The sequence below is a fragment of the Homarus americanus genome, unplaced genomic scaffold (genome assembly GCF_018991925.1).
Source record: "Homarus americanus isolate GMGI-L3 unplaced genomic scaffold, GMGI_Hamer_2.0 scaffold20465, whole genome shotgun sequence".
Lineage (NCBI taxonomy): Eukaryota > Metazoa > Arthropoda > Malacostraca > Decapoda > Nephropidae > Homarus > Homarus americanus.
Genome location: NW_024756914.1, coordinates 11256783 through 11282910, shown reverse-complemented (window position 1 = coordinate 11282910; position 26128 = coordinate 11256783). Strand labels below are relative to the sequence as shown.

General features: G+C 39.0%; 1 protein-coding gene across 5 annotated transcripts in view; it reads right to left on the bottom strand.

Annotated features, from left to right (window-relative positions):
- Positions 1-25195, bottom strand: part of LOC121857106 (zinc finger MYM-type protein 1-like) — a 32957-nt gene extending 7762 nt beyond the window's left edge. The window contains exons 1-4 of one of the 5 annotated variants that reach the window (XM_042352985.1): positions 25107-25195; positions 24570-24717; positions 22237-22610; positions 11780-11931 (exon numbers count right to left, since the gene is read on the bottom strand). In XM_042352985.1, coding sequence (XP_042208919.1) covers positions 11780-11931; positions 22237-22331 — 247 coding nt within the window. In that variant the 5' untranslated portion in view covers positions 22332-22610; positions 24570-24717; positions 25107-25195. Of the gene's footprint in view, positions 1-11779; positions 11932-18719; positions 19058-20654; positions 21348-22236; positions 22611-24569; positions 24811-25106 lie in introns of those variants that run through there. The other 4 variants (XM_042352987.1, XM_042352988.1, XM_042352989.1 and 1 more) reach the window with 4 other exon arrangements.
- Positions 25196-26128: the final 933 nt, after the last annotated feature.

The window sequence follows — 26128 nt, the reverse complement described above, 5'->3', positions numbered from 1 at the left end:
TTTCTCTCAATTACTCCATGATTTTCGCTGTTTTTTCCAATTTTGTTGTGTTAGCGATGAATACAGGAAGACAAGGGAAGAAGAATGTTTCCAAGAAGCGTTCTGGTGATCAAATTGCCGGTGATGAACGTAAAAGAGGTTTACAAGAATGCAACTATTGCGTTGTAGCCTGCTCTATCCTAGCGACCGCCCGGGCTGTTATTGTGTGAGTGGTGCTACCACCTGTTGAGTCAAGATAATGGCCTCTACCTCTACTGGGGGTCCTACTGGTGGGGGTGGGACAGGCCGACCTAAGTGGCCAAATAAGGAAAAGGAGAAGTGGGACTATCATAAGGGAGTTAAGTTTGCCAAGTACTAGATGCAGGATAAGCAGCGTGTGATTAAGTTACTTGAGCAAGGCCTAAAAACTAGTTCCGGAAAGAACAATCAGGTCAATAAAGGCAGAATTTGTATCATTTGGAGGTTGTAAATGGGAAAAATCAGAGGTTGATGTAGAGTGACCAGTCTATATTGTTATTTTTCCCATTAGTTTATGTACAGGTATTTGCATTTGGCGAATTTGATGCAATTTTTCCAGTCTATATTTCTGGCGAAATACAAGATGTTACTGTATAATAAATATTGTTAAGGGTGTGTGTATCGCTGTATTGGTGTTAATAGCGAGGGCCCTTTTATAGAAATTTTAAAATACATTAATACATTAATGAAAAGGAATGGAAAGTAGAAATAGTAAGATTGATAAATTGAAAAAGTTGGATGGTCCATCATTATTTGTATTCTTTCATAAATACTGTACATTATACGTACGTATATTAAAAAAATTCCCTACAAACCTCTTGATTTTATATCATATTACTCAATAATGAGTCATCCATCATGCCACAAGTTGATTTGTGTTTCATGAACTACAGAAAGTCCTCGCTTAACGTCGTTCCACTTAACGTTGTTTTGGTACTACGTCGCTAAACTTTAGAGACCAAAAATTAGTTTAACGTCCCGGTGACTCGGTACAACGTCATTTTGCATCGTCACGGATTACTCTTTCCTGCGCATCACCCGCTCTTGTCCAGCCGCGCTACGCTCTCTCGGCTCGGCCCGCTGCCCTCACTCGCGGAACGTAACAGCGTCCCCAAGCGACGCCGAGCCAGTCTCTGTTATGACTTCACATCATTCGTGTGTACTTAAGTGTTTTTACTCTAAAACTGTACTCTAACCATTCAAAATGGCTTCCAAGCACCCATCAAGTGCTACTGATGCTAGTGAAGTGAAGAGGCAACGTATTAACCTGATTTGAAAAAGGGGAACGTGCTGTGGACATAGCCACTGTGCTTGGTCTAACCCCCACAACGGTGCGTACTATCCGGACCAACGCTGACAAGATTAAGGTTAGTGATGGAAGTAGTTCTTCTCTCAGTGCAACTAAAACAACTCATACTATACAGTACAGTAGGGTTGGGTTGTATAGTGACTTTATATAACCATATTTTTATATCCCAGCTACCAAAATTATCAAAATCTTTCAATATATAGTTGAATTGAAACAGTTTATTTAGCCAGAAAAACACAGATACAGAGTGGATAATAATAACAATATTAACATGGCTGAGCCAGTTGAGAACCTGAGCTGCACCTGATATATACTATACATTTATCTCAAGGAAGTATTATGTAACATTTAGTATCATTTGGAATAGTACAATAGCATGGTAGTAATAGGTACATCTCATAATGTTACCACGGTTATCACTTCAATGTTTATTTATTTTCTTTATTTTTTATTTTATTTTTTTTTAATTTATATATACAGTATACAGTACATAAATTACAGTGGAATTGAAAAACATAAGTATAATTGAGGGAGCAGTACAACCTGGGTTGTATAGTGGGGTATGCTATAACCAACGGATTCTACTACAAATATTCCTATAACGAACGGTTTTACCTATAAAATTGAGAATGCTATAATGAACGAAAATCCTACAACGAACACGGATGAATACAGGACTATTTCGTCCTGCGCATGAATATCGTTGTACTGCGGCTCACAGCAAGAGCGTCAGGCGCCATCTTAGTTCATTGTGTAGTCAATGCACCACTGAACTTGTTGAAATTTTGTCTTTTGATGTGGAAATTCGTGTTATTTTTATAACTATTTTGTTATACAAGTGTACAATTGTAACAATGAATCGTCAAAAGCGAGTGAGAAAGCTAATAACCCTTGACACTAAGAAAGAAATTATAAATAAGCATGAGGATGGAACAAGCATTGCGAAACTTAGTGATGAGTATGGGATGGCTAAATCGACTATATGTACGATTTTGAAGAATAAAAAGGAGTTGAAAACTGTGCAAGTGGCTCAGGGAATCTCTAGACTTAGCAAAGCAAGGTGTAATGTGATTGAGGAGCCAGAAAATTTACTCTTAGTGTGGATAAAGGAGAAAGAAATGGCAGGTGGTAACATTAGTGAAGCTATAATTTGTGAGAAGGCCAGACAATTGTTTGAGGACCTTAAAGCCAAGACTCCCAGTGCAAGTGCTAGTGATGTGCCAGTGTTTAGGGGTACCAAGGAGTGGTTTACTGGTTTTAGAAAACGAAATCAGTTACACAGTGTTGTGAGACATGGTGAAGCTGCTAGTGCAGATAAGGAAGCTGCTTGGGAACACCATGACATTTTTTTTAATGTATTCAAGAGGGAGGCTTTGTTTCTCAGCAGGCATTTAACTGTGACGAAACTGGACTTTTTGGGAAAAAAATGCCTCGCCGTACATACATTACAAGGGAGGACACTTCTGTCCCTGGCCATAAACCGATGAAAGACAGGCTTACCCTCCTTCTTTGTGCTAATGCTTCTGGTGACTGCAAGATAAAACCACTCCTTGTGTACCATGCAGAAAACCCTAGAGCTTTTAAAAACATTAGGAAGAACCGCCTTGGTGTTATGTGGCGGTCAAACCCAAAGGCTTGGGTGACCAGGAGTCTTTTCTCTGAGTGGGTGATTGAGGTGTTTGGACCCAGTGTTCAGGAATACCTCAGGGAGAATTTCTTCCACTGAAAGCTTTGATGGTGATGGACAATGCACCAGCCCACCCTCCTAATTTGATGGTTGAATTGCCAGAGGGGTTCAACTTCATCACTGTGCACTTCTTGCCACCCAACACAACACCTCTCATCCAGCCCGTGGATCAACAGGTAATTTCTAACTTTAAGAAGCTGTACACAAAGGCACTGTTTAGAAAGTGTTTTGCGTCCACTTCTTCCAGTGATGTTAGTTTGAAGGAATTTTGGAAGAGTCACTTCAATATAGCAGATGCTGTGTTTTTAATTGTGTCAGCCTGGAAAGAGGTTACTTTGAGGTGTCTTTGTGCTGCTTGGAGGCCATTGTGGCCTGAATGTGTGCTTCAAAGAGACTTTGAAGGCTTTGAAGAGTTAGAGGAAGAGGCTGTTGTTCATGAAATTGTGTGTCTGGGCAATTCCATGGGCCTGGAAGTGGATGATGTTGAGGAGTTGGTGGATGAGCACAGGAAGGAGCTGTCCACTGAGGAGCTGCTTGAGCTTCATACTGAAGAGACAGACACACTGAAACAGAGCTTAGCTTCTGAGGAGTCAGGGGAGGATGAAGACAAGGAGGAAAGCAGCATCATTCCAGCCAAAGATCTCAAGGATGTGTTCTGGTGCTGGAACAAACTGTCTAAGCTTGTGGAGGATTATCATCCTGATGTTGGTGCTGTGGAAAAGGGCCTCACTATTCTTAATGACACTGTGATGAACTACTTTTGGAAGGTCCAGAAATCAAGGTTGAAGCAGCCAACCCTGGATTCCTTCTTTAAAAAAGTAGCAAAAGACCCTACAGACAAAGTGCCTGTAAGACAATCACCAAAGAGGGCTAGGAAGGATGACTCCTCTCCTTCCACCTCTTCTCCATAATTCTCTCCTCCCCCCTCCCCCTCTGCCTCCTGTCCTGCATGCTGAACAACACTAAGGTAAGATAAAGTACCGTATTTTTTACAATTTCCACAGAAATTTTTCAGTGTTAAGTGGTTGTATTTGGGGGCCTGGAACGGATTACAGTGGTCCCTCGGTTAACGAGCACAATTTGTTCCAGAAGGTTGCTCGTTTACCGGAAAATTCGTAAACCAAAACCATTGTTTCAATGGGTTTTTGGGTAATTGGTTCCAGCTCACTGAAAATTGCCTAAAGTCAACAAAAAAGGTAATAAAGTACACTTACTTTGAGGTGAGTATGTAGAAGGCTCCTGGATGATGATGCTGATGTGAATTTGAAGTGGGAGGTGGAGGAGGAGAAGGGAGAAGAGAAGGAAGTGGAGGTGGAGGAGGAGCATTTTACTGCTTCTTGGAGGGTGAGTCACCTTCCATGAAAATGTCAGGAACCACTGGGACAGATTCTCCACCAGGAACATCCTCTCTCCTTCTTGAAGTGGAAGGCTGAGGGATAGCATCTTGTTCAAGCTGCCTTTTAGTAAAGAAACTGTCAATTTTTTCTGTGGGGCATCTCTCCTCCTCATCATTAACTGATGTTTAAAGAAGGAGACCACTGTGTCCTCAACATTAATCAAAGCAAGTTCTGATTTTTCCACATCAGGGTGCCTTGAAGCCAGTTTCCTGAACTTCTCCCAGTGGTCAACAACATCTTTCAAATCTGAAGAAGACATATGGTCATCACTTTCCTTTTTCTCCTCACCACTGTCAGCTTCTAACATCTCATCCAGTTGCTGCAAGTCTTCAGGAGTAAGTTCCTGCTCATGAGACATCACAAGCTCTTCCACATCATCCTCCTCCACTTCAAGGCCCAATGACTGACCAATGGACACAATCTCCTGGTGCAACTCTGCTTCTTCCTGATATCCCTCAAAATCATGGACTACTGATGGCCACAGTGCTTTCCATGCAGAATTGAGGGATCTAGTGTAGACGTCTTGCCATGAGGACACAATCAATTTTACAGCCTCCAGGATGTTAAATTGTGTCTTCCAGAACTGTGCCAGTGTTAGTTCAGGATCATCGGAAGTTGCCTGATGACACCTCCTGAACATTTTCTTCATGTACAACATCTTAAAGTTGCTGATCACATTCTGGTCCATTGGCTGTATGATTGATGTAGTGTTGGGAGGCAAAAACAACACTTTGACAAAGTCAAATTGAGACTCCAAAGTGCGGGCAAGTTGAGGGTCATGACCAGGGGCATTATCCATAAGTAGAAGAGCCTTTAAAGGAAGTTTATTGGTGGTTAGGTAGCTCGTCACAGAAGGGCAAAACACCTCAACTGTCTTGTTACCCATGCCTTACGGTTGGACTTCCAATAAACTCCAAGCCGTCCTCTTACCACTTTTTGTTGCTTGAACACCCTGGGGTTCTCAGAGTGGTAGACAAGCATAGGCTTCAGTCGGAAATACCCTGAAGCATTGGCACCAAGCAATAGAGTGAGACGGTCTTTCATGGGTTTATGCCCAGGTAAAGAGGCTTCATCTCTGGGATGAATGTCCTTTTGGGCATCTTTTTCCAGAACAGCCCAGTTTCGTCCACATTGAACACTTGCTGTGGAAGATAATTTTCTGTATCCATCAGTTCTTTAAACTCCACTAAAAATTTTGCTGCTCCTTCCTTATCAGCACTAGCAGCTTCACCATGCCTAAGAACACTATAAATGTCACTTCTTTTCTTAAATTTTTCGAACCAGTCTTTGCTGGCCCTAAACTCTTCAAATTCTGTGCCTGAAGAACCAGGTTGATCTGTTTTTAAATGTTCGTAAATCTCCCTGGCTCTTTCACAAATAAATTCGGTCGAAACTGAATCACCTTTCATTTGTTTATCCCTAATCCAAATGAGAAGTAACCTCTCTGTTTCTGCTATTAGGGATCTGCCTTTAAACACTCTGGTAGATTTGTCTCTCTCACTTTCACTTCCTTGAATTTGTCCTTCTGTGAAAGAATTGTCGACACAGTTGATGTTGACATGCCGTATTCTTTACTAAGCACATTTATTTTAATGCCTTCTTCATGTTTCTTAATAATTTCCTCTTTCACTTGGATTGAAATCGCTTTTCTTGATTTCTTGGGACCCATGCTGGATTCAAAAACAATTTCAACAAGTGATATTTGAAGTTTAATTGCTATAAATAAAGAATATTTTCTTTAAATCAACACTGCACTGCTCTATATATCATCAATACGTAAAATAAATTTCAAAATGACCAAAAATTTGACTGGAAACACAGAAAAAAGCATTTATGTTGAAGAAAGTCTGAAGCAAGATGTTACCTCCACTGAAAAGACACAGAGACTGGTGTGTTGGGTGGCTGTTTGGCGTGCTAAAAACTAGTTTCCCTGTATTCAATTATGTTAAATAATTGATAAAATTACTAAAAAATTTAATATAAGACTTTTAAAATTATTGAATAGTACAAACTTCTTGATATTTACTAAAATAGTAAGGAATTTAAGCCCTAGAACCGATTACTGTATTGGCGGACTAATACGACAGCTAGTGTGCAAGCGAAAACATGTTGAGGGACGCTCGTAAGGAATTCGTTAATCGAGGGAATGCTCGTTAACCAAAGTTAAGAATCTTATGGAAGGTAATTCGTTAACCGAAATCTCGTTAACCGAGGCGCTCGTTAACCAAGGGATCACTGTAATCCTATAATGAACGAATGCTATAACGAACGAGGTTCTAGTACCAATTAGATTTGTTATAGCATACCCCACTGTATTAAGGTTGAACAAGAGGACAGAGCTGTCAGGATTATGTCTAGTTGGCAATTATGTTTATTGCAATGGAAATTACTATCTATTTACATGATAATTTCCGATAAAACGGTTTTGATGGTACTGTACAATAAAAGCAGGTACTGTACATATAGTAGGGTTACGTAACTGGGACCTCGTGTAAAGTCAGAAACACTCCTAACTCGCCCTTATATCACTATACAGTCTCTCCTCGACTTACAACGGGGTTCTGTCCCGACGACCAGGTCGTAAGTCGAAAAGGCGAAAATAATACATAGAAATTCTAAAATGGTTGTCTCTTATTCTTCTCAGCACCACGAGAACTCTCACTTTTATGCTTGCCAGCCATTTTAAAGGGAATTACAAAAAAAAAAATTCTCAGTACATAGCGCAATCACTAACGTCGGGACTCGAAAATGTGTAATGTGAAAAATATTTTACAGTTGTACCCCACTTAACGCGGTCAATAGAACCCAGAGGGTCCCGTGTTAAGTGAAATCCGCGTTAAGTGAACAACAGAACATATGGGATTAATTCCAATAGAAACCGGCCCGACCCCCAAACTCCACTTTTTGAAGACACATAACTATGTTGTAGTAAAAATAACATCTTAATTTTATGATGGTACATGCACACAATTAATACTTAAGAGAAATAGAGAAATACAGTCGCCAAGTTAATGTCCATTCAAATAATGGACTCAACTCCCTCCCCCTCTCACACTACACTGCCGGCTCTTCCCTCTCTGAGAAATTTTTGGGGGAAAACCACTAAATTTTAATAAATAATACCTCAAACTAAAGTTAGGATAATACAATTGACATTGCTGGATTCCTTGTAAGACCAGGAATATTTTGAATATAAATGTCATATATTTTGCACAAAAGATAACATACTTACTCAGATTAAAAATTTTATCTAAAATTTGTATGTCTAATGCAAAATATATGATGTTTATATTCAAAATGATCACCAAATTATAAGAATTCCAGCAATGTAAATTATATTCTGACCGGGTAATTTGTATGAATTTTATGAGCTAAAACAAATATCTTCAGTTAATAAAAAAAAAATAATCTTCAGGACACTATCTGTCAATCAAAGTACCCCACCTTGCCTCCCCCTCTTCCAACCGCGCGGTCAGTCCCAACCCTCCCCCCCACCCCCCACCAATCGTCCCTTCAAGAGATGTGGGGTGAAAAAAATAAATTTTAACATTTTGTATTAAATAATACCTCAGATTAAAGTTAGGATAATATAATTGACATTGCTGGATTCCTTGTAAGACCAGGAATATTTTGAATATAAATGTCATATATTTTGCACAAAAGATAACATACTTACTCAGATTAAAAATTTTATCTAAAATTTGTATGTCTAATGCAAAATATATGATGTTTATATTCAAAATGATCATCAAATTATAAGAATTCCAGCAATGTAAATTATATTCTGACCGGGTAATTTGTATGAATTTTATGAGCTAAAACAAATATCTTCAGTTAATAAAAAAAAAAAATATATTCTTCACAGGGTAACAGATGGTCGGTCGGTCCCTCCCTCCCCCCCCCCCCCACCAACCGTCCCAAGGAGATGTGTGGGAAAACCAGAATACTTAACTTTTTTGTAATAAATAATACCTCAAACTAAAGTTAGGATAATATAATTGACATTGCTGGATTCCTTGTAAGACCAGGAATATTTTGAATATAAATGTCATATATTTTGCACACTCACAGCGTATATGTGGAAAAATCGAGTGTTAAGTGAAAGTTCAGCTCTGGCGAGGCACAGCGTATATATGATAAAAGCGGCGTTAAGTGAAACACGTTAAGTGAGGGTAATACTGTATCACGACCATGGCTGTGGAAGTATGTCCAGGTAGATCACAAGTTGAATATATTAAGTAAGAAGTCAGGAGAGACTGTATATATCGTGCACATACACTAGAACTCTTAAATCACTACTGTAATGTGATACAGGTGAGGAATTTTTATCTCTTGTGCAAAATATAAGACATTTATTATTCAAATTATCTGCTGTCTTGCAAGGATTCCAGCAATGCAGATTATATTCTGCTATCTTTAGTCTGTGACATTTTATAAGATCAAAACTTTAAGCCTAAAAACCACAGTCACTCTGACCATAAGTCAGAGGAGGGTTGATTTATTATGACAGCCGGGCCAGAGTCAGACAATAGTTACCTAGTGGTATTCATGTATCTGTCCTCTATAGGGGAAGTTTATGTTTTTCTCTTATAAAATGTCAATGAATTGACTTAAGAAAATATATAATTAACATTGCAGGAATTCTTGTAAGATAGTGATTAATTGGAATAAAACATGCTATAGTTTGCAATAGACAAAAATTTTAGTATAATTACTATATTTTATCACAAATGACTAAAATTTTTATTTCTTGTGCAAAATATATGATGTCTATATTCAAATAGCTGTCTTGCAAGGATTCCAGCAATGTAATTTATATTCTGCTAACTTTAAGACTGTGCCATTTTATGTCAAGTTTAGTCACTTTTATTGGCCTCCAGAACCTAACCCTATTTTCCCCATTGATTACATGTAATTATATATCATGATTTAGTGTACAGCGAACATATATCCGACCCAACTGTATAGTACAATTACTCCCTCTTTATCGACGGATTTTTTATCGACGGTTTCGATTATCGACGGTTTCGATTATCGACGGATTATTTAGACGGATTTTTATTTTGGCTTTATTTGAACTCTGCGGGCCTTGTTTGTACTTTCGCCGCTAGGCGGCACTAGTGGCGTGACTAGCGTCTACCCGCGGCCCGCCTTCCCTGAACACAGACATCAGCCAAGCCGCGTGGGCAACAGTCTTTGATTTTCAACTTTTGCTGGTGGTTCATCACATCAACTTATATCACCATGCCTCCCAAACGACCTGCTGCTCCCTCTGGATCTACACCTAAGAGGGCAAGACGAGTGCTGACGCTGAATGAGAAGAATGAAGTGCTGAAACAACTCGACAGCGGTATGAGCTACGCAGCTGTTGGCCGCCGCTTTTAATAAGCCTCAATCATCACACTGGTATATACTGTACACTGTATTGTTTACTGTAAGGACCGATGTTCACTTCAATAAATGAAATCGTAAGTTTGCTAGTATTTTTGTCCACTTATTATATTATTATTTATACACTATTATTTAAGGTTATGTGTAAAGGAAACGCATTAATGCTTAAAGGTACATTTATTCAACATATGCTAATAATAGTTAGAAAAATTACGTAACCATCACGGTATCGACGGTTTCTTTATCGACGGCCGTTTACAGAACGTAACCCCCGTCGATAAAGAGGGAGTACTGTACAGAAAAGGTGAAGAGATGCTGGCTATGTGGATGGAGGACCAGAATCAACGCATGCCCTGTGAGCCTTATGGTTATCCAGCATAAGGCCAGATCCTTGTTTGATGACATGAAGGAAACAGAGGGTGAAGGATCAAGGAAGAGACCTTTACGGCCAGTCAAGGATGGTTTCAACGATTTAAGCATCATTATAACTTCCACAATATTAAGATGACTGCTGCCAGTTCAGATACGGTTGTTGCTTAGATATTCCGCCAGAATCAAGCAGATTATCCAGGAAGTAGGTTAATCATCAAAGAAAGTCTTCATGATGAGACTGGTGTCTTTTGGAAGAGGATGCCTGAGAGGACCTATATCTTCAAGGGGAGAAAAGAGCGCCAGGTTTAAAGCCGCAAGACCGCTTGACGCTGCTGCTTGACTCCTAACGCTGCCGGTGACTTCAAGCTGAAGCGATAATGTTTCTCGCGCTGTTAACCCACGGGCCCTGAAAGATTATCTGAGGAATCATCTTCCAGTGATCTATCAAGGCCAATAAGAAGGTATGGATAACCGCCTATTTAGCCAGTGGTTGAACATGCACGCCATCCCTACAATGAAGGAATACAGTAGTACTCGACGGCGTCAATTGAACCCACAGGGTAATCGGAAAGTGAAAACCTTGTAAAGTGAACAACAGAACATATGGGATTAATTCCAATAGAGACTGGCCCGACCCCCAAACTCCACTTTTTCCAACACAATACCTATGTTGTAGTAAAAATAACATCTAAATTTTATGATGGTATGCTCAAACAATTAATATTTAAGAGGAATACAGTCGCCAGGTTAATGTCTATTCAACTAATGGACTCAAATCCCCCCTCTTCCCAGGTCACTGGCCCCTACCTCTCTGAGAAATGATTGGGTGAAAACACTAGATTTTAACGTTTAGTAATAAATAATACCTCAGACTAAAGTTAGGATAATATAATTGACATTTCTAGATTCCTTGCAGGTCAGGGAATATTTTGAATGTAAACTTCATATATTTTGCACAAACAATAAAATATTTGCTTTGTGTAAACCAAATTATTACATTAGATCGAAAATTTGTATGTCTAATGCAAAATCCATGATGTTTATATTCAAAATGATCATCATATTGTAAGAATTCCAGCAATGTAAATTATATTCTGGCCGGGTAATTTGTATGAATTTTATGAGCTAAATAAAAAAAATAATTATACTTCACCGCGTATATGGGTAGATGAACCACGTTAAGTGAAAGTTCGGTTCTGGCGAGGCACCGCGTATATGAGAAGTCGCTTTAAGTGAAACAGCGTAAAGCGGGGTAATACTGTACTGTGTAATAAAAGTGGGTGTCTGTCCTATATTTGACAAGTATGAGTTGAGTTGCAGATATAACAAAATACATGAGGAAGAGGTATATTCTATATAAAAAGAACTGCAAAGAAAAACAGAGGTGGATGATGAACTGATTATATGGGACAAAAGAGAATAGAGGTGAGTTGTTAATATATATTGTGGCTGAGACTAAGAGAGGAATATATGAATACCATACAACCAACCATCCAGCAGTAAAGTGAAAAGGAACTTGAAAGAATAAAAACAAAACCAAGTGTATAGAAAGAAGATAGTTGTGACATGTGCTGCTCAATGGAGACAAGACTGTAAATATCTTACCACAATCCTCTATAACATCATCAACATGAAGACCTGCATCAGGTTCCTCTAAATTTGGTACAGTTTCCTTCACACTGATCAGAGGATGTACTTGAGATCCCTGGGAGTCTGGTGGCTTTTCTGTTTCTTTACCGTGTTGCTGCATTTTGGTTCTGTAAAGCATGGAAAGTGGCTTTAAAATGTTGATAATGACAATACAGCATAACATTAAACCCATTCACTGTGACTAGCTTAAATCTTAATTGCACCTCTTGTGTAGCATATTTAAAAAATATATATATATATGCAGTACAGTATAGTCTCCAGTTACGAAGTCAATTGAACCCGTGGAGGTCCGCGTAAAACGAGAAACGCGTAAACGAAATAACAGAACATATGGGATTAATTGAAATAGAGACCGGGCCGACCCCCAAACTCCACTTTTTCCGACACAATACCTACGTTGTAGTAAAAATAGTATCTTAATTTTATGATGGTATGCGCACACACATAATATAGAAGAGAAATATCAATAAGAGAATAATATACTGTACCAGATAAAAGAAAAGTCAAGGTTTAACACTTACGTTAGTAGAAGAGATGGGTCGGCATACGTGGATGGGGGCTGGTTCCGAGGCAGAGGGCAGATTAGTGGCCCTCCGGTGAATCACTATCACTATTCACAGAGGTTTGCAGGGCCTCCCAGACAAACCCCTCAAAGTCCATATCCTCACTGTCACTATCACTGACTGGGCTGGCTGTGGTTGTGGTGGGTTGCGGATGAAGAAGTCCGTAAAACTACGTTGACGACTAGCATTGATGTTGTCGTGATACATCTGGACATACGGCTCCATAACTTTCGACAGAAGGTTATTAGACACTTCATGCCGCTGCTTGACTGTGTCTTTGTCAAGGATGAGCTTGATTTTCTCCCCCAACTTCATGACTTCCTTCACATTATCATGGCTTGGTCCAGGTAATTCAAGGTTTCTCGGGGGTGGTGGGGGTCCAGCGGAAGCCATTGTGAGGAGAATAGCGGGCACAAGAGAGAACTGTATACACGGAGACTGAGAACAATGAGACTGGCCCGGCTAGGTCAGCGACTTCTTCCCTCTGGTAGCAGGGCACGTCATGTTACATTAGACCAATCACAGCTAGTGGCGGAGGGAGGTGAGGATGCGTGACCCAATCACAGTCCGATACGTCATATGACGTCAGCGATAACGTAAGAGCGACCTAATGCGCACACTCCCTGCGCCGCTTCCCGCGTAAATGATTGAATGAACCGCATAACTTAAAATTTTCATTCTGGCAAGGTGCCGCGTAAATTACCAAACACGTAAACCAAATCCGCGTAAATCGAGACTATGTATTGTAGTTTAGATCCACCAATTTAATGTACACTTTGCTGAATCACCATATATATATATATATATATATATATATATATATATATATATATATATATATATATATATATATATATATATATATATATATATATATATATATATATATATATATATATACATATACACAGTGTACAGGTATATGATATAAAATAAAAATATATTGGTACCTAGTTAAGATTTTTGTTCTGTCTCTTTCACAGCAGAAATTAATAAAAACTGCTATAATAAACAATAAAAATGATACATAGCTCATTTATGTAGTTACAAAATATACGTCGTTGCACTCACAAACCACTGTTGAGGCAACGCCGAGAGTAGGCCACATAGTGCAGCCAGTCACCCAGCAGACTGAGAGACACGTGCATGTTTGGGTGTCATACTGGGGGAGGCAGGAACAACTCGTACAGTTGTTAAAGAGAAAATAGTCGTAGTATTTTAACTGGAGCTTAAATTTAACCATACTGTACATACTAGTAACTTGACAATCAGTAAAGAAAAGAATAAAGCAAACTTAGAGCAGATGTGTGAGTGAGATCCTCACTCATGAAGTCACCGATGCACTATTGACAAACTGCCCACTGTCTCCACACATATATTCACCTCCTATACACAATTCAGCACTGTACTACTTCACACATTAATCAGGGACTTGAGAAAACATTCCTCTAGGTCCTACAGGATAAATGCCGTAAAATGATGAGGATTTGCAGCAATATATACAGTATATTTTGGTTACTTTCTACCTTTGAACACTACACTACAGTACAGTACAGCATATTTACATGATGAATGATTCGGTTCTTCCACAGGAACACTTCCAAAAACTTCAGCTACAATTACATTATATAGCTTTTCAGGTACTGTATAAGATACCTAACCTATCTATCCTAGGTTAGGTAAAATAGGTAGGTTAGGTTAGTTGGGTTCTGTTTATGTAACATTAGCTGGAAAGTGTTTGTGTATATAAAAAAACATTCAGGAGAAACTTGCTACAGTAATATTACAAAATGTAATGAGAAAATTATCTTCTATCCTAAATGGTATATTGTAGGTTGTTAGACTCAACAGAACGATGTGACACAACACTCTGGATAGTAACATTGATGGTGGTGGGAGGTAGCCCATTGACATATATTGGTGATCAAGAAGAAAATATCACAAAAATATTCCATAAATTGCCAATCCTCGTCACTTAAAGGGATTTTTTGAAGGCGAGACAGTACAATATTTATCTTCTGCAAAATAATTTCCTGACGTTTCTGGTTAATGTGCAATACAGACTCTCAACAGATCAGCATGTTCAAGAAATCACTAGAGTCAGAGGAGAAAACAAACCAAATGTACTAGACTTAATTATAACCACAAATAATGTTAAAACCTTTAATTATCTAATGAATTACCTATATGTTAATAAAAACACAAGGTCAATTAAATATAATTATTATTAGGGAAATTACAAGAGAATTAAAGACCATTTCAAGTTAAACTGGGAGACACTACTGGAAGAAAAACCCTCAAAATCCTGGGAAATATTTAACAGTAGTACAGTCAACCCTCGAAGATCCTTTACTAAAGGGGGCACCACCTGTCCGCAAAAGCCGATTGTCCGGTTTTCCGGTGAATAATAAATGATATAAGAAACACCAAAACTGCAGTACTAATGTAGTGATAAACAAATTACCGTATATAAACCATGACTTTATGGTACCTAGGCTAACATGATAAGAAACATTGTGTCATTACTAGAGTGAATGATAAAATATTACCACAAACAACAATTGTCAACTGTTTCCCACCTCCTCTGGCACCTGTGTCCACCGCAACCGACCGGTTAACCAGCGCCCAAGGGCATACAATATTCTTTGCTCTGGTTTCAGAATGTTTCTTAGAGAAACTTCTAGGAGGCTTCTTAGCCCAGAACCCTCAAATTTTTTGTCCGGATCTTCGAGGGTTTACTGTGTATATGGAGACAATGTCAAATCATATATCCCAAAAGTTGTACCCAGAAATAATAGACATCACCCACCATGGCTTAATAAAGAAGCCACAAGAGCCATCAAAAACCAAAGATGTGCCTGGAACAGATTTTTGCAACAACAAACATCACAGGGGTATCAACAATATACCAAAGAAAGAGATGGAACTAGAAAACAAAAGTAAAGTAAAATGTAATATTGAAAAACAACTGACTAAAGATATGAAAAATAACCCCAGAGCATTTTACAATTATGAAAATAGAAAGGGGAGAGAAAACCCCAATATGTAGCCGACTAAGGTGATGCCGATACACTAACACCGACGCAAGTGGCAGCGCAACTATATGGAAACACAGTATCAGACCCTTTAGAATTTACATTGGAAAGTGGGAACATAAATAAATTGAGAAACATAACTATAATAAAATCATTAGTTCATAAACTACTGTAAAACATAAACATACATGAAGCTATAGACCTGACAACATACACCAACCGCGAAAAGTCGTGCGACTCTCGGCCCTCTATAACAAGGGGTGAGTGTCGCAGGAATTATTGCGTTTATCCGCCTTTAAAATTACCCAGTCGACATCCGACAGTATTTGGCAACTCTCCCGGGTTGGTGTGTCATGGGAACCACAGCAAAACCAGCAGTGCTCAATGAGCTGCCGTCTGAGTGGATCTGTGTCAGATTTTCCAAGCGCCCCCTTGTGTGGATTACCAGTGTACTGTGTTTATGCGCCATATTTTTCATTGATTGTGTTCAGGATGCCTGGGACTAATATTACAAGAGAGGAGAAGGTTAGAATCCTCACTTTAATTGAAGAAAAGGTGCCTGTGAATGAAATTGTTAGACGTACGGGACGAAACAAAGCCACCATCCACCGGCTCAAGGCAGTTGCATGTGAACTGCCTCCTGCCTCAGTTCCACCAGCCAAACCTCGGTCTGGACGTCCACGCAAGACTAGTAAGACTACAGATGCCCTTCTGCGAAGAGAAGTGCTTAAAACTCCACACATTACAGCAGCCGAGTTGCAAAGGAACCACCCTGACGTCCTGGGAAACGTGGCACCGCGTATCATTCAGCATCGCCTGCAAAAGGAACTGCACTTGCCACGTCGTCGCCCCGCAAAAAAACCACTTCTCACGGACAAAATGGGGAAGGCTCGTCTTGGCTTTGCCCGCAAATATCGACACTGGACACCACAGCAGTGGGCAAAGGTGATATGGAGTGACGAAAGTACAGTTCAGTGTGTAAAGATGAGTGGGAACAGGGTACGACGACCGTGAAACATCCGGACCATGTGATGGTGTGGGGGTGCTTCAGTGGTGCTGTGGGTAGAGGAGGCTTGTATTTCCTCCCTCACAATGTTACAATGAATAGTGACCGGTATATCGAGGTGTTAAATGAGCACCTGCTCACATTTTATGACATTCATGGATGTGACTTATTTATGCAGGATGGTGCACCGTGCCACACAACCAAGAAATCAATGAAATGGCTCAGTGATCATGATATACGAGTGCTTGAGTGGCCTGGCAACTCGCCAGACTTAAATCCAATTGAAAATGTCTGGTCATATATGAAACAAAAGCTGTATTCCATGGATACATCGTCCGTGCCAAGACTGAAGGAATCCCTCAGGAAGATGTGGTTAAATGATTTTGACGTCGATTACTTCAAGAAGCTGTCTCATTCTATGCCAAAACGGCTCCAAATGGTGATTGACAACAAGGGGTGGACCACCACATACTAATGGGGGGGGGTAAGTACAGGCCTAACACTGTTTATATACCATAAAGAATGTGTTTGTCACAAAAAATGTAACCGCACGGGGGTAGGTCACAAGACTTTTTGTGGCTGGTGTACACACCAGATCCTGAGAGAGGCAACTAATGACCCCACTAACTATTTTATTTAATAAATCTTTTCAAGAAGGAGAAAAGAAAAAGCAAAGAATTACAGACCAACAGCATTAACTTCATAAGTAGTAAAGATAATAGAGAGAATTATAAAGGAAGCTACAGTGACCCCTCGTTTAACTAACACCTCGGTTAACGAACTGCCTTCCATAAGGATCTTCAATTCGGTTAACGAACAAAAATTTGGTTAACGAATTTCTTAGGAACCGACCTCAACATGTTTTCGCTTGCACTGACCGGGCAACCAGCTTTAGTATCAGTCCGCCAATACATTAATCGGTTCTAGGGCTTAAATTCCTTACTATTTTAGTAAATATCAAGAAGTTTATACTATTCAATAATTTTAAAAGTTTAATACACACAATTTTTTAGTCATTTTAACAATTATTGAACATAATTGAAGGCAAAGTGACTAGTTTAATGCGCAGCATCCAGCCTCTTAACACAGCAAACAGGCGTTAGTCTCTTCTTGTTTTCACTGGAGGTAACATCTTGCTTGAGACTCTCCAACTAAACGCTTTTTTTTTTGTTTCCAAGCAAATTATTGGTCATTTTGAAATATATTTTACATATTGACAATATATAATGCAGTGCAGTGTTGATTTAAAGAAAATAATCTTGAATTACACCAAGAGAACTAAAATTTTATGGGTGAAATGGCGCCATGGGGTGACTTCTCTTCCATCCCAATGCCTTCTCTTCTTCCTTCTCCTCCACCCCCATTCTAAATCCCATCATCATCATCATCATCCAGGAGCCTTCAACATACACACCTCAAAGTAAGTGAACTTTTCTACCATTTTTGTTGAATTTAGGAAATTTTCGGTGAGCTGGAACCAATTACTCAAAAACCCATTGAAACAATGGTTTCGTTAATGAACTTTTCGTTAATCTAACCACCTTCTGGAACGGATTGAGTTCAGTTAACCGAGGGGTCACTGTATACTGAACCACTTACCTAAAAAAGACTAATTTAGAAACTGTTTAATAGGGTCTTGGAGTTTTAATGACAAACAATTAAAATTTAGTGACCACATGTTCAGAAACAATAGGAAAAAGCATGAATAATCTTTCCTTGACTACATGGTGTATTCTTAATTGTGCTACAGTAAGATCTCATATTTCTCATGTATTTCATTTCCTCGCTTTTTAATTTCATGAAAGCACTAATGCACGCAACCAAGTCTTATATTTCATGAAAAATATTGTGAGTTAGACAGATCCAGCCAGCTGAACGCGAGATCCAGCCAGCTGAACGCGAGATCTAGCCAGCTGAACGTGAGATCCAGACAGCTGAACGGTGTAATATTTTATGTTGCAGCATAAGTATGTTTCTGGTAACTGGTCAGCCACATTCTCCCTCAGGGCATACAGCCACACTCTCCCTCAGGACATACAGCCACACTCTCCCTCAGGGCATACAGCCACACTCTCCCTCAGGGCATACAGCCACACTCTCCTTCAGGGCATACAGCCACACTCTCCCTCAGGGCTTACAGCCACACACTTCTCTTGAGTCAGTTTCATGACTGCCCGTATGAAATGTGTCGCCTTTATACTGTACCAGTATGTGTGAAGAATACAGCAAATAATATAATTATAATTAGTAAAATAAATATATTATAATAAACAAATTAAATAAATACATACTGGGTTGCCATTTGGCAATCATTTCACAGGACACGAGACAGAACAGCTGGTCGCCGTCTTGTATGACGTCACAGCCCTCATACCAGTTACTCCCTGGTCATCCTAGCGACCGCCTGGGCTGTTGTTGTGTGGGTTGTGCTACCACCTGTTGAGTCAAGATAATGGCCTCTACCTCTACTGGGGGTCCTACTGGTGGGGGTGGGACAGGCCGACCTAAGTGGCCAAATTAGGAAAAGGAGAAGTGGGACTATCATAAGGGAGTTAAGTTTGCCAAGTACTAGATGCAGGATAAGCAGCGTGTGATTAAGTTACTTGAGGAAGGCCTAAAAACTAGTTCCGGAAAGCACAATCAGGTCAATAAAGGCAGAATTTGTATTATTTGGATGTTATAAATGGGAAAAATCAGAGGTTGATGTAGAGTGGCCAGTCTATATTATTATTTTTCCCATTAGTTTATGTACAGGTATTTGCATTTGGCAAATTTGAATTTGATGCAATTTTTCCAGTCTATATTTCTGGCAAAATACAAGATTTTACTGTATATAAAAGTTAATTGAGACCGCACTTGGAAAATGCTGCACAAGGAATGTCCCCATACCTTAGAAAAGATATAGATACTACTGTATAGAAAAAATACAGAGAAGAGTCACCAAAATTGTTCCTGAATTAAGAAATCTACCCTACAATGATAGATTTCAGCAGCTGAAGCTGTTACACTAGAGGAGACCCCAGGAGTCGTTACCCCCTCTGTACAAGTCTTGAAGCAGAAGCCACTAACAACCCTGGTTCACCTCCATTGGAAACATCCCTGTCGCCACTCCCAAAGGTTGGTGGGAAGTCGGCAGGGTAGTGTGAGCCAGTTGGCCACAAGCTACTCCCTGCCTAGGTTGGCTGATACTCTTTGGTGCCCCCTGTGTGTGTCCTCACTGTTGGGACTCCATTCCCCTACATCAAAAGAAGGTTGAGTATTGACAGGGAGAATAGATTTTCTCGGCCTCCTCTACCGTGTGTATTGTTTCTCCCTATAAGCACGTTTCAGCCAGTTTCTCCCTCAAACATAACAAGGTGGTATTGGTAGTGATCTTGGTATAGGTTTATATAGTTTATAAGTGAAGTGTACTAATTTAATATTGTTTATTGTAACAAAGTCTGATCTTTTTTTTTTTTTTGTATTACCTTGCAAGTTTTAATCTTTATTAGTAAATCGTTTAAATTTGGTTCTCTTTTTATAGACCTTCTTGGTGACAGACCAGAAATAGGATAGTATTTCTTTTACGGCCTGATGGTCATAACATGCAGTGGCAGTTGCAGTACCTAACTATACTGAGACCGATTCTGAATTGTTATGAGTCTCAAGTTCTCCCTTAGACTGTCAGACACATTTCTTCATCCTTCTATACTTGAGATTGTAACAAAACAATAATGAATGGAGTTGAAAATATCAATTGTAGAACACAATTCTTTCAAGAAAATTTCATTTAGTTAAGAGGAAATGATAGAAAAATATAAGAAACAAGGCACTAAATATACTAGGAAATACTTCTTCTCACAGTGAGTGGTACACACAGGGAACAAATTTTCAAACAATACAATAAATTCAACCAAATTGAGAAAAATTATGACAAAACACATTTATCAATAATGCTAAAAGAGCAGCACAGAGACAAGTTTGGGGCCAGCATAAAAGAATCAAATTAGTCTCACTAATTTATAATGGTAAGTTATACAGGTAATTTATGACTACAGTACTCTCTCCACTTAACGGAATCCGATATAACGAACTCTCTATTTAGCTTTAGGAATTTTTTCGTAATTTTTTTTGCTTGATTTAGTGAACTGGTTCATTAAATAAAGATTAATTCTGTTAATACGCTCACACCTACAGAGACACCTCAGACACACGGTATGTACATAGAAACATTACTGATGGCTTACTTTAAACTAGGGGGTCAGTGTTTGTTTTAAATTTGTTCTATTATTTCTAAACTTTTTACAATTGATAGCTGCACTCTTGACTTTCTTCCCCACACCACTTCCTTTCTGAGACTTCTGAGAGACTTTTGGCATGATGTCTAAACAGAAACAGACTGAGTGGTAGACTGAGAGGTAGACCGAGTGGTAGACTGAGTGGTAGAGTGGTAGACTGAGTGGTAGACTGAGTGGTAGACTGAGTGGTAGACTGAGTGGTAGACTGAGAGGTAGACTGAGTGGTAGCAGTGAACAACAGATGCAGTGGTGGCAGGACACAGACTGAGCGGATGTAAACAAACCCCAAGCGGCATATTTGGCATGGAATTACCCTCGATTTACACAACTGGTTCGCTAAATTGAGCTAATATTCTAACCAATAAAATTACCCACAATTTTAATTGTTAAAAGTGGGCAGAGCTTTGGGTATTAGAAATGTGTAAAAAAATCATATAAAACCAGCCAAATATAACCAAACCAAACCTAGCCTAATGAGGGGGTCCAAACAAACCTTTGAAAACCTGACCTAACATTTCCAAACTTGTAAAAATATTAAACATCACTTTGAGTTTATGGATCCTTCCTCACCAAGTCCCAGGTTGCTGATCTGACTTTCTGCCTCATTTACACACAATTGCAGGGTCTCAATTGTTTCTCTTACTATTGACAACACAACATACATATATTGTTTCTCAATTTTGATCTTTTTTTTCATTTTTGTATTTTTAGTTTATTATGAATTATTATGACTATTATTTATTATTATTATTATTATTATTATTACATTTTCGCCCCCTAGGCCCCGATGTGGGTTAGTGACCTGTGCCCGGGTGGGTTAATCCCCGTAAAAAAATAAAATAAATAAAAAACACCATCACCTCTACTAAACACCAAAAACATGAATATGGTAAAACTTTTTATAATTTTTAAAAAGGTTACAAAACATTAGGTCAGGTTTTCAAAATTTGTTTAGTGCTTTTTTTTTTTAGTATTTTACCTGGCATTTTCCCTCTACTTCAAAGCCCTGCCCACTTTAAACAAGTAATACATTATTGTTGGTAATTTTATAGGTTATAATACCCCCAAAATATAAATGTCTGGTGGAAACGCTATTTAAAGACTATAAAACCAAACATAAAACTTCAATATCATTTCTAGTGGAAATCAATATTACGGAGAATTTCACATATTTCTAGGCGTACATTTCTGTACCGTCACGTTGCCCGAGTCATTTCTCTTGTCCTCCCTTCCTCCTCTTTGTGACATGGCAATCAATGATTTTCAATTATCGTGTCGTGTGACTAGGATGGCCAATCATTTTGAAGCAGTCATTTTGGAGGCTGAAGTAACCATTTTGAAAGATCGCGGTGGTGCGCTAAAAGTGCTCTCTTTCTTATCTAGCTCTTATTCAGAGTTTATCAGAACATTAGTGAAGCAATCCAAGTATTACAAGATCACGGTGCCCTACCAACATCAAGACAGTCCTACATGTGGAAATGGTTTATTTTTAAGAAAAGACAGAAATGCTTTTGTCTATCCATAAGCATACCGTGGGGTACGAGATGTTGGTTCACACTCAGGATGGGATGGAGAGCTGGTTGGTGAGGGTGCTCGGAGGAGAACACGCAGCTTGTGGGTCGGCATGGTCGTCGGCTGGAGCGAGGGCCACCAGGCAGAAGTGGAGGAGGAGGTGTTGATTGATGTTGCTTGGCGGTAAGTAGAATGAGGTAGGTCACCCCGAGGTCAGGTCTTATATAGCGGGGGATAGGCATGACTTAATATTTGACCTCCGTCATGTAAGGCGGCGCTGGTTGACCCAGACCACGAGGCATACACTGGGGAATTCGCAGGGTCGGCTAGCCAGCGACAAACAGCGTTTGTGGGGGAGGAATCCACTACAATACCAGATTGCCCAGCTGTATCCTCCACCGCAGTAGCAGGTAAGGTCCAAAATAAGGTTATGTTAGGTTAAGTTAGTTTTTGTGGGGGGTTATGGTGTTCTATACTCTAACCTGACCGTCATTTTGGTGCGAATTTGCTGGGTGTTTTATATTAGTGCACCGTTTTTCCAAATGTTTGGACAATTCTAAAACACTTTCTTTCTATAATATTTTTGTCAGAAATTAAGGATAACCGAGATGTTATTTTTCCAATACTGTATGTCGGGCGGAGAAGCTTTCCCCCATCAGTTCCTGCTCCCGACCTGGAATTTGTGCTGAATATTTGGAACAGTATCTAGCATGTTATCTGTTTGTTGGAAACAATAAACACGACTCGTTGCACAGGTTTTGCATTCAAGCAGCCCGCCTGTACCCTCCTCAAAGTGACCCACTCCCACGTGCACCATGTCAAATAATCGATTCAAACATTGACTACCCAGAAGAACCCAATTCTTCTTCAGATTAAGGTAAGATGTAGGGGGCATGAACAAAGCCCCCGATTAAGTTAGGTTAGGTTGGTTTGGTGATTTTCTATGTTATTTTTTCACACAGAATAAGGGGTAGCTTAAGTTAGTTTATATTTCTTTCGGTGTTAGAAATATAGGGAAACGTTTATGAAACTTATCATTGTTTGTTGATTTTCTTTATTTTTGGCATACTTATTGTTTTGATGATTTTAAGTATATTAAAAGAAAAGACAACTTTCTAGTATACAGTACAGCTGCTCCCCAACTTACGACGGGGTTAGGAACCGACATCCAGGTCGTAAGTCTAAAATGGTCGTAAGTCGGAAATTCTTAAATAACACAGAAAATCTAAAATGGGTGCCTCTTTTTCTTCTCAGCACCACAAAACACTCACCTTTAAGCTTGCCAGCCATTTTAAAGTGAATTACAGATGAAAATTTTTTCTGTGTACTGACTTTGGGACTCAAAATACATAATTTGACCAAATTTTGGTACGACTGAGGCAGGTCGTAAGTGCGGGTGGACGTAAGTCGGGTAGGTCGTAAGTCGGGTAGGTCGTAAGTCGGGGAGTACCTGGTAAGTTTAAGTATTTTATTTTTTTATTTACTCTATCCCACTTCACTATTCTCCTCCCGGCGCCATTTTTGTTGTTTATTTCCCTGAATCCCTCTTCAAGAAACGTTTCCCATAAATGATGGTGAACGCTTCCACATATTCCTCCTCACCACTGGTGATGTATATCAACCTTAATATTAAGTTAAGTTGTTTAACACATTAATTAACATAATAAAACCTGACCTAACATACCCAAACTATGGGTATGTTAGGTCAGGTTCTTTGTATTGTCGTTTCCATTTCTGTGTTTAACATCATCCAATTAGTGTGTACAAAAAATTTAAACCAAATTGCACATTTCCTTCAGGTGATAACAGTTTTGTAAACCTTTACCAAAATAATTTTTCCTTTGGCCTTTTATGACTTTTGAAGGATTTTGGCCTTATTCTCCATTGGAAATAATCGGTGTCTGTCATTTCCCCAACCCCAAAACTCCATACATCTTCCCTTAAGGTTGTGGGAGGGGGTCTAAAAAAACGAGTGATTTCTGATGAAATGAATGTCAAATTCGTCCAAACCTCGTCACAAACCATAGGAAAAACATATTTCTAATACCCAAAGAAAGAAATAAGCGGTTTATTATATACTAAAAAAAAAATTCTTAAAAACTGCTAATTTGCACAAGAAATGAAGGTCCGATTTTAATATAACACACTATAATACATAAAAATAAAATAAATTTTTTGCAAAATCTGAGGGCAGCTAATGGAGGTATATTGACCTCCTTTAATACTGATTTACGCAAGAAATTATATGAAGTTATCTGTTTGCCATTTTTTAGTCTTGTGTCTGCAATTGAAATTGGAAACCTGCAGACAGTCAATGGACGTATTAATATTCTACGGGATTAATGAACTTACTTATTGTTGACTATGAGCAGGATGTGTCCACTTCATACTTAACAGCATTAACATAGCTCCATACAGGTGCCTGGACAGTCCTGGCGGATACACCCCATTTCGCTACCAATATCAAGTCCGTTTCGTCACCAATAACAGCCGCTGGTAACTGACAAATTATAAGTTATTATTTTACACAAATATAAATTACACATGTATACAGACGACTCGTGAATTGTATTATTATTATAAATGAATATTAATTATTTAATAAAAACGATTAAAACTTTGGTAAATAAACCAAAAACTTAACAAATGAAGATTTTTTCATTATTATACACGAATATTAATTGTTTAATACAGAAAACGATTCAACATTGGTGAACAAAATACAGAACAATGAATGAGAGTTGGCACAGGCGCACAGATCACCCAGCAGGCGTATTAACAATGTTTTTCTGTATTTTGTTTTCTTTAATAAGTGGCCTTAGTGTTGGTTTTTTTTTCTATCCCAAGCAACAGTTATTTTCGTGTACATATTACTTAAATCCTCTTTACCACTGATAGGCTCGAGAGCAAGTTCTGGCCACTGGTCATGTACTGGCTAATGAATGTACCTGAACCTGCCCCACGGCAAGCGGTGTTTAGCCACTGCACCTATTCTCTCCTAAAATTCACTTCAATCCTCCCTTTATTCTTCCCCTGAACCTCCTTCCCCCCTGTCACTAGCATTTCATGTTCATGTTCATGTAAAATTGTGCACGAGAAAAGCAAATCATGACGAATAAGTCAGGGCCGGATTAAGACCCTTAGAGGCCCTAAGCACTTAAAAGATTTTGGTGCCCCCCCCATATATATGTAATTCAAAATATAAACAATAATAAACCATAAAATAAAATGTTATTTTTCGAAATTAAACAAAATTTACAGTAAGATGGAAAATAATGTTTATTTTTATATACGTCCACTTTATTTATAGTTGAAAAGTTTTCTCCTACTTTTTTTAATTGCAGTCTTTGATCAGATCCTCAAAACTAGTCTTATGTAACACATCTGCTTCTATACTTAGTAAGAACATAAGAACATAAGAATGGAGGAAACTGCAGCGGGCCTATTGGCCCATACTGGGCGGACAGTCCCGTTTACACCCAACCCCTATTGCTCATATGAGCATCCAACCTATGTTTGAAGCTATTCAGCGTATTCGAGTTAATGATGATATTTGGTAACTTGTTCCATTCATCCACTACTCTGTTTCCAAACCAGTGTTTACCTATTTCCCGCCTAAATCTAAATTTGTCTAATTTAAAACCATTGTTACGAGTTCGCTCCTGGTTGGATAGTTTGAGTACCTTTGTTATGTCCCCTTTGTTTAGCCCTGCCTTCCACTTATACACCTCTATCAGGTCGCCCCTCGCTCTACGTCTCTCGAGGGAGTGCAAATTAAGATGCTTTACCTGTCTCTATACTCAAGGTTCCTAATGCCCGGGATTAGTCTTGTCATTCTCCTCTGAATTCTTTCCAAGGATTCTATATCCATTCTGTAATACGGTGACCAGAACTGAACTGCGTAGTCCAGG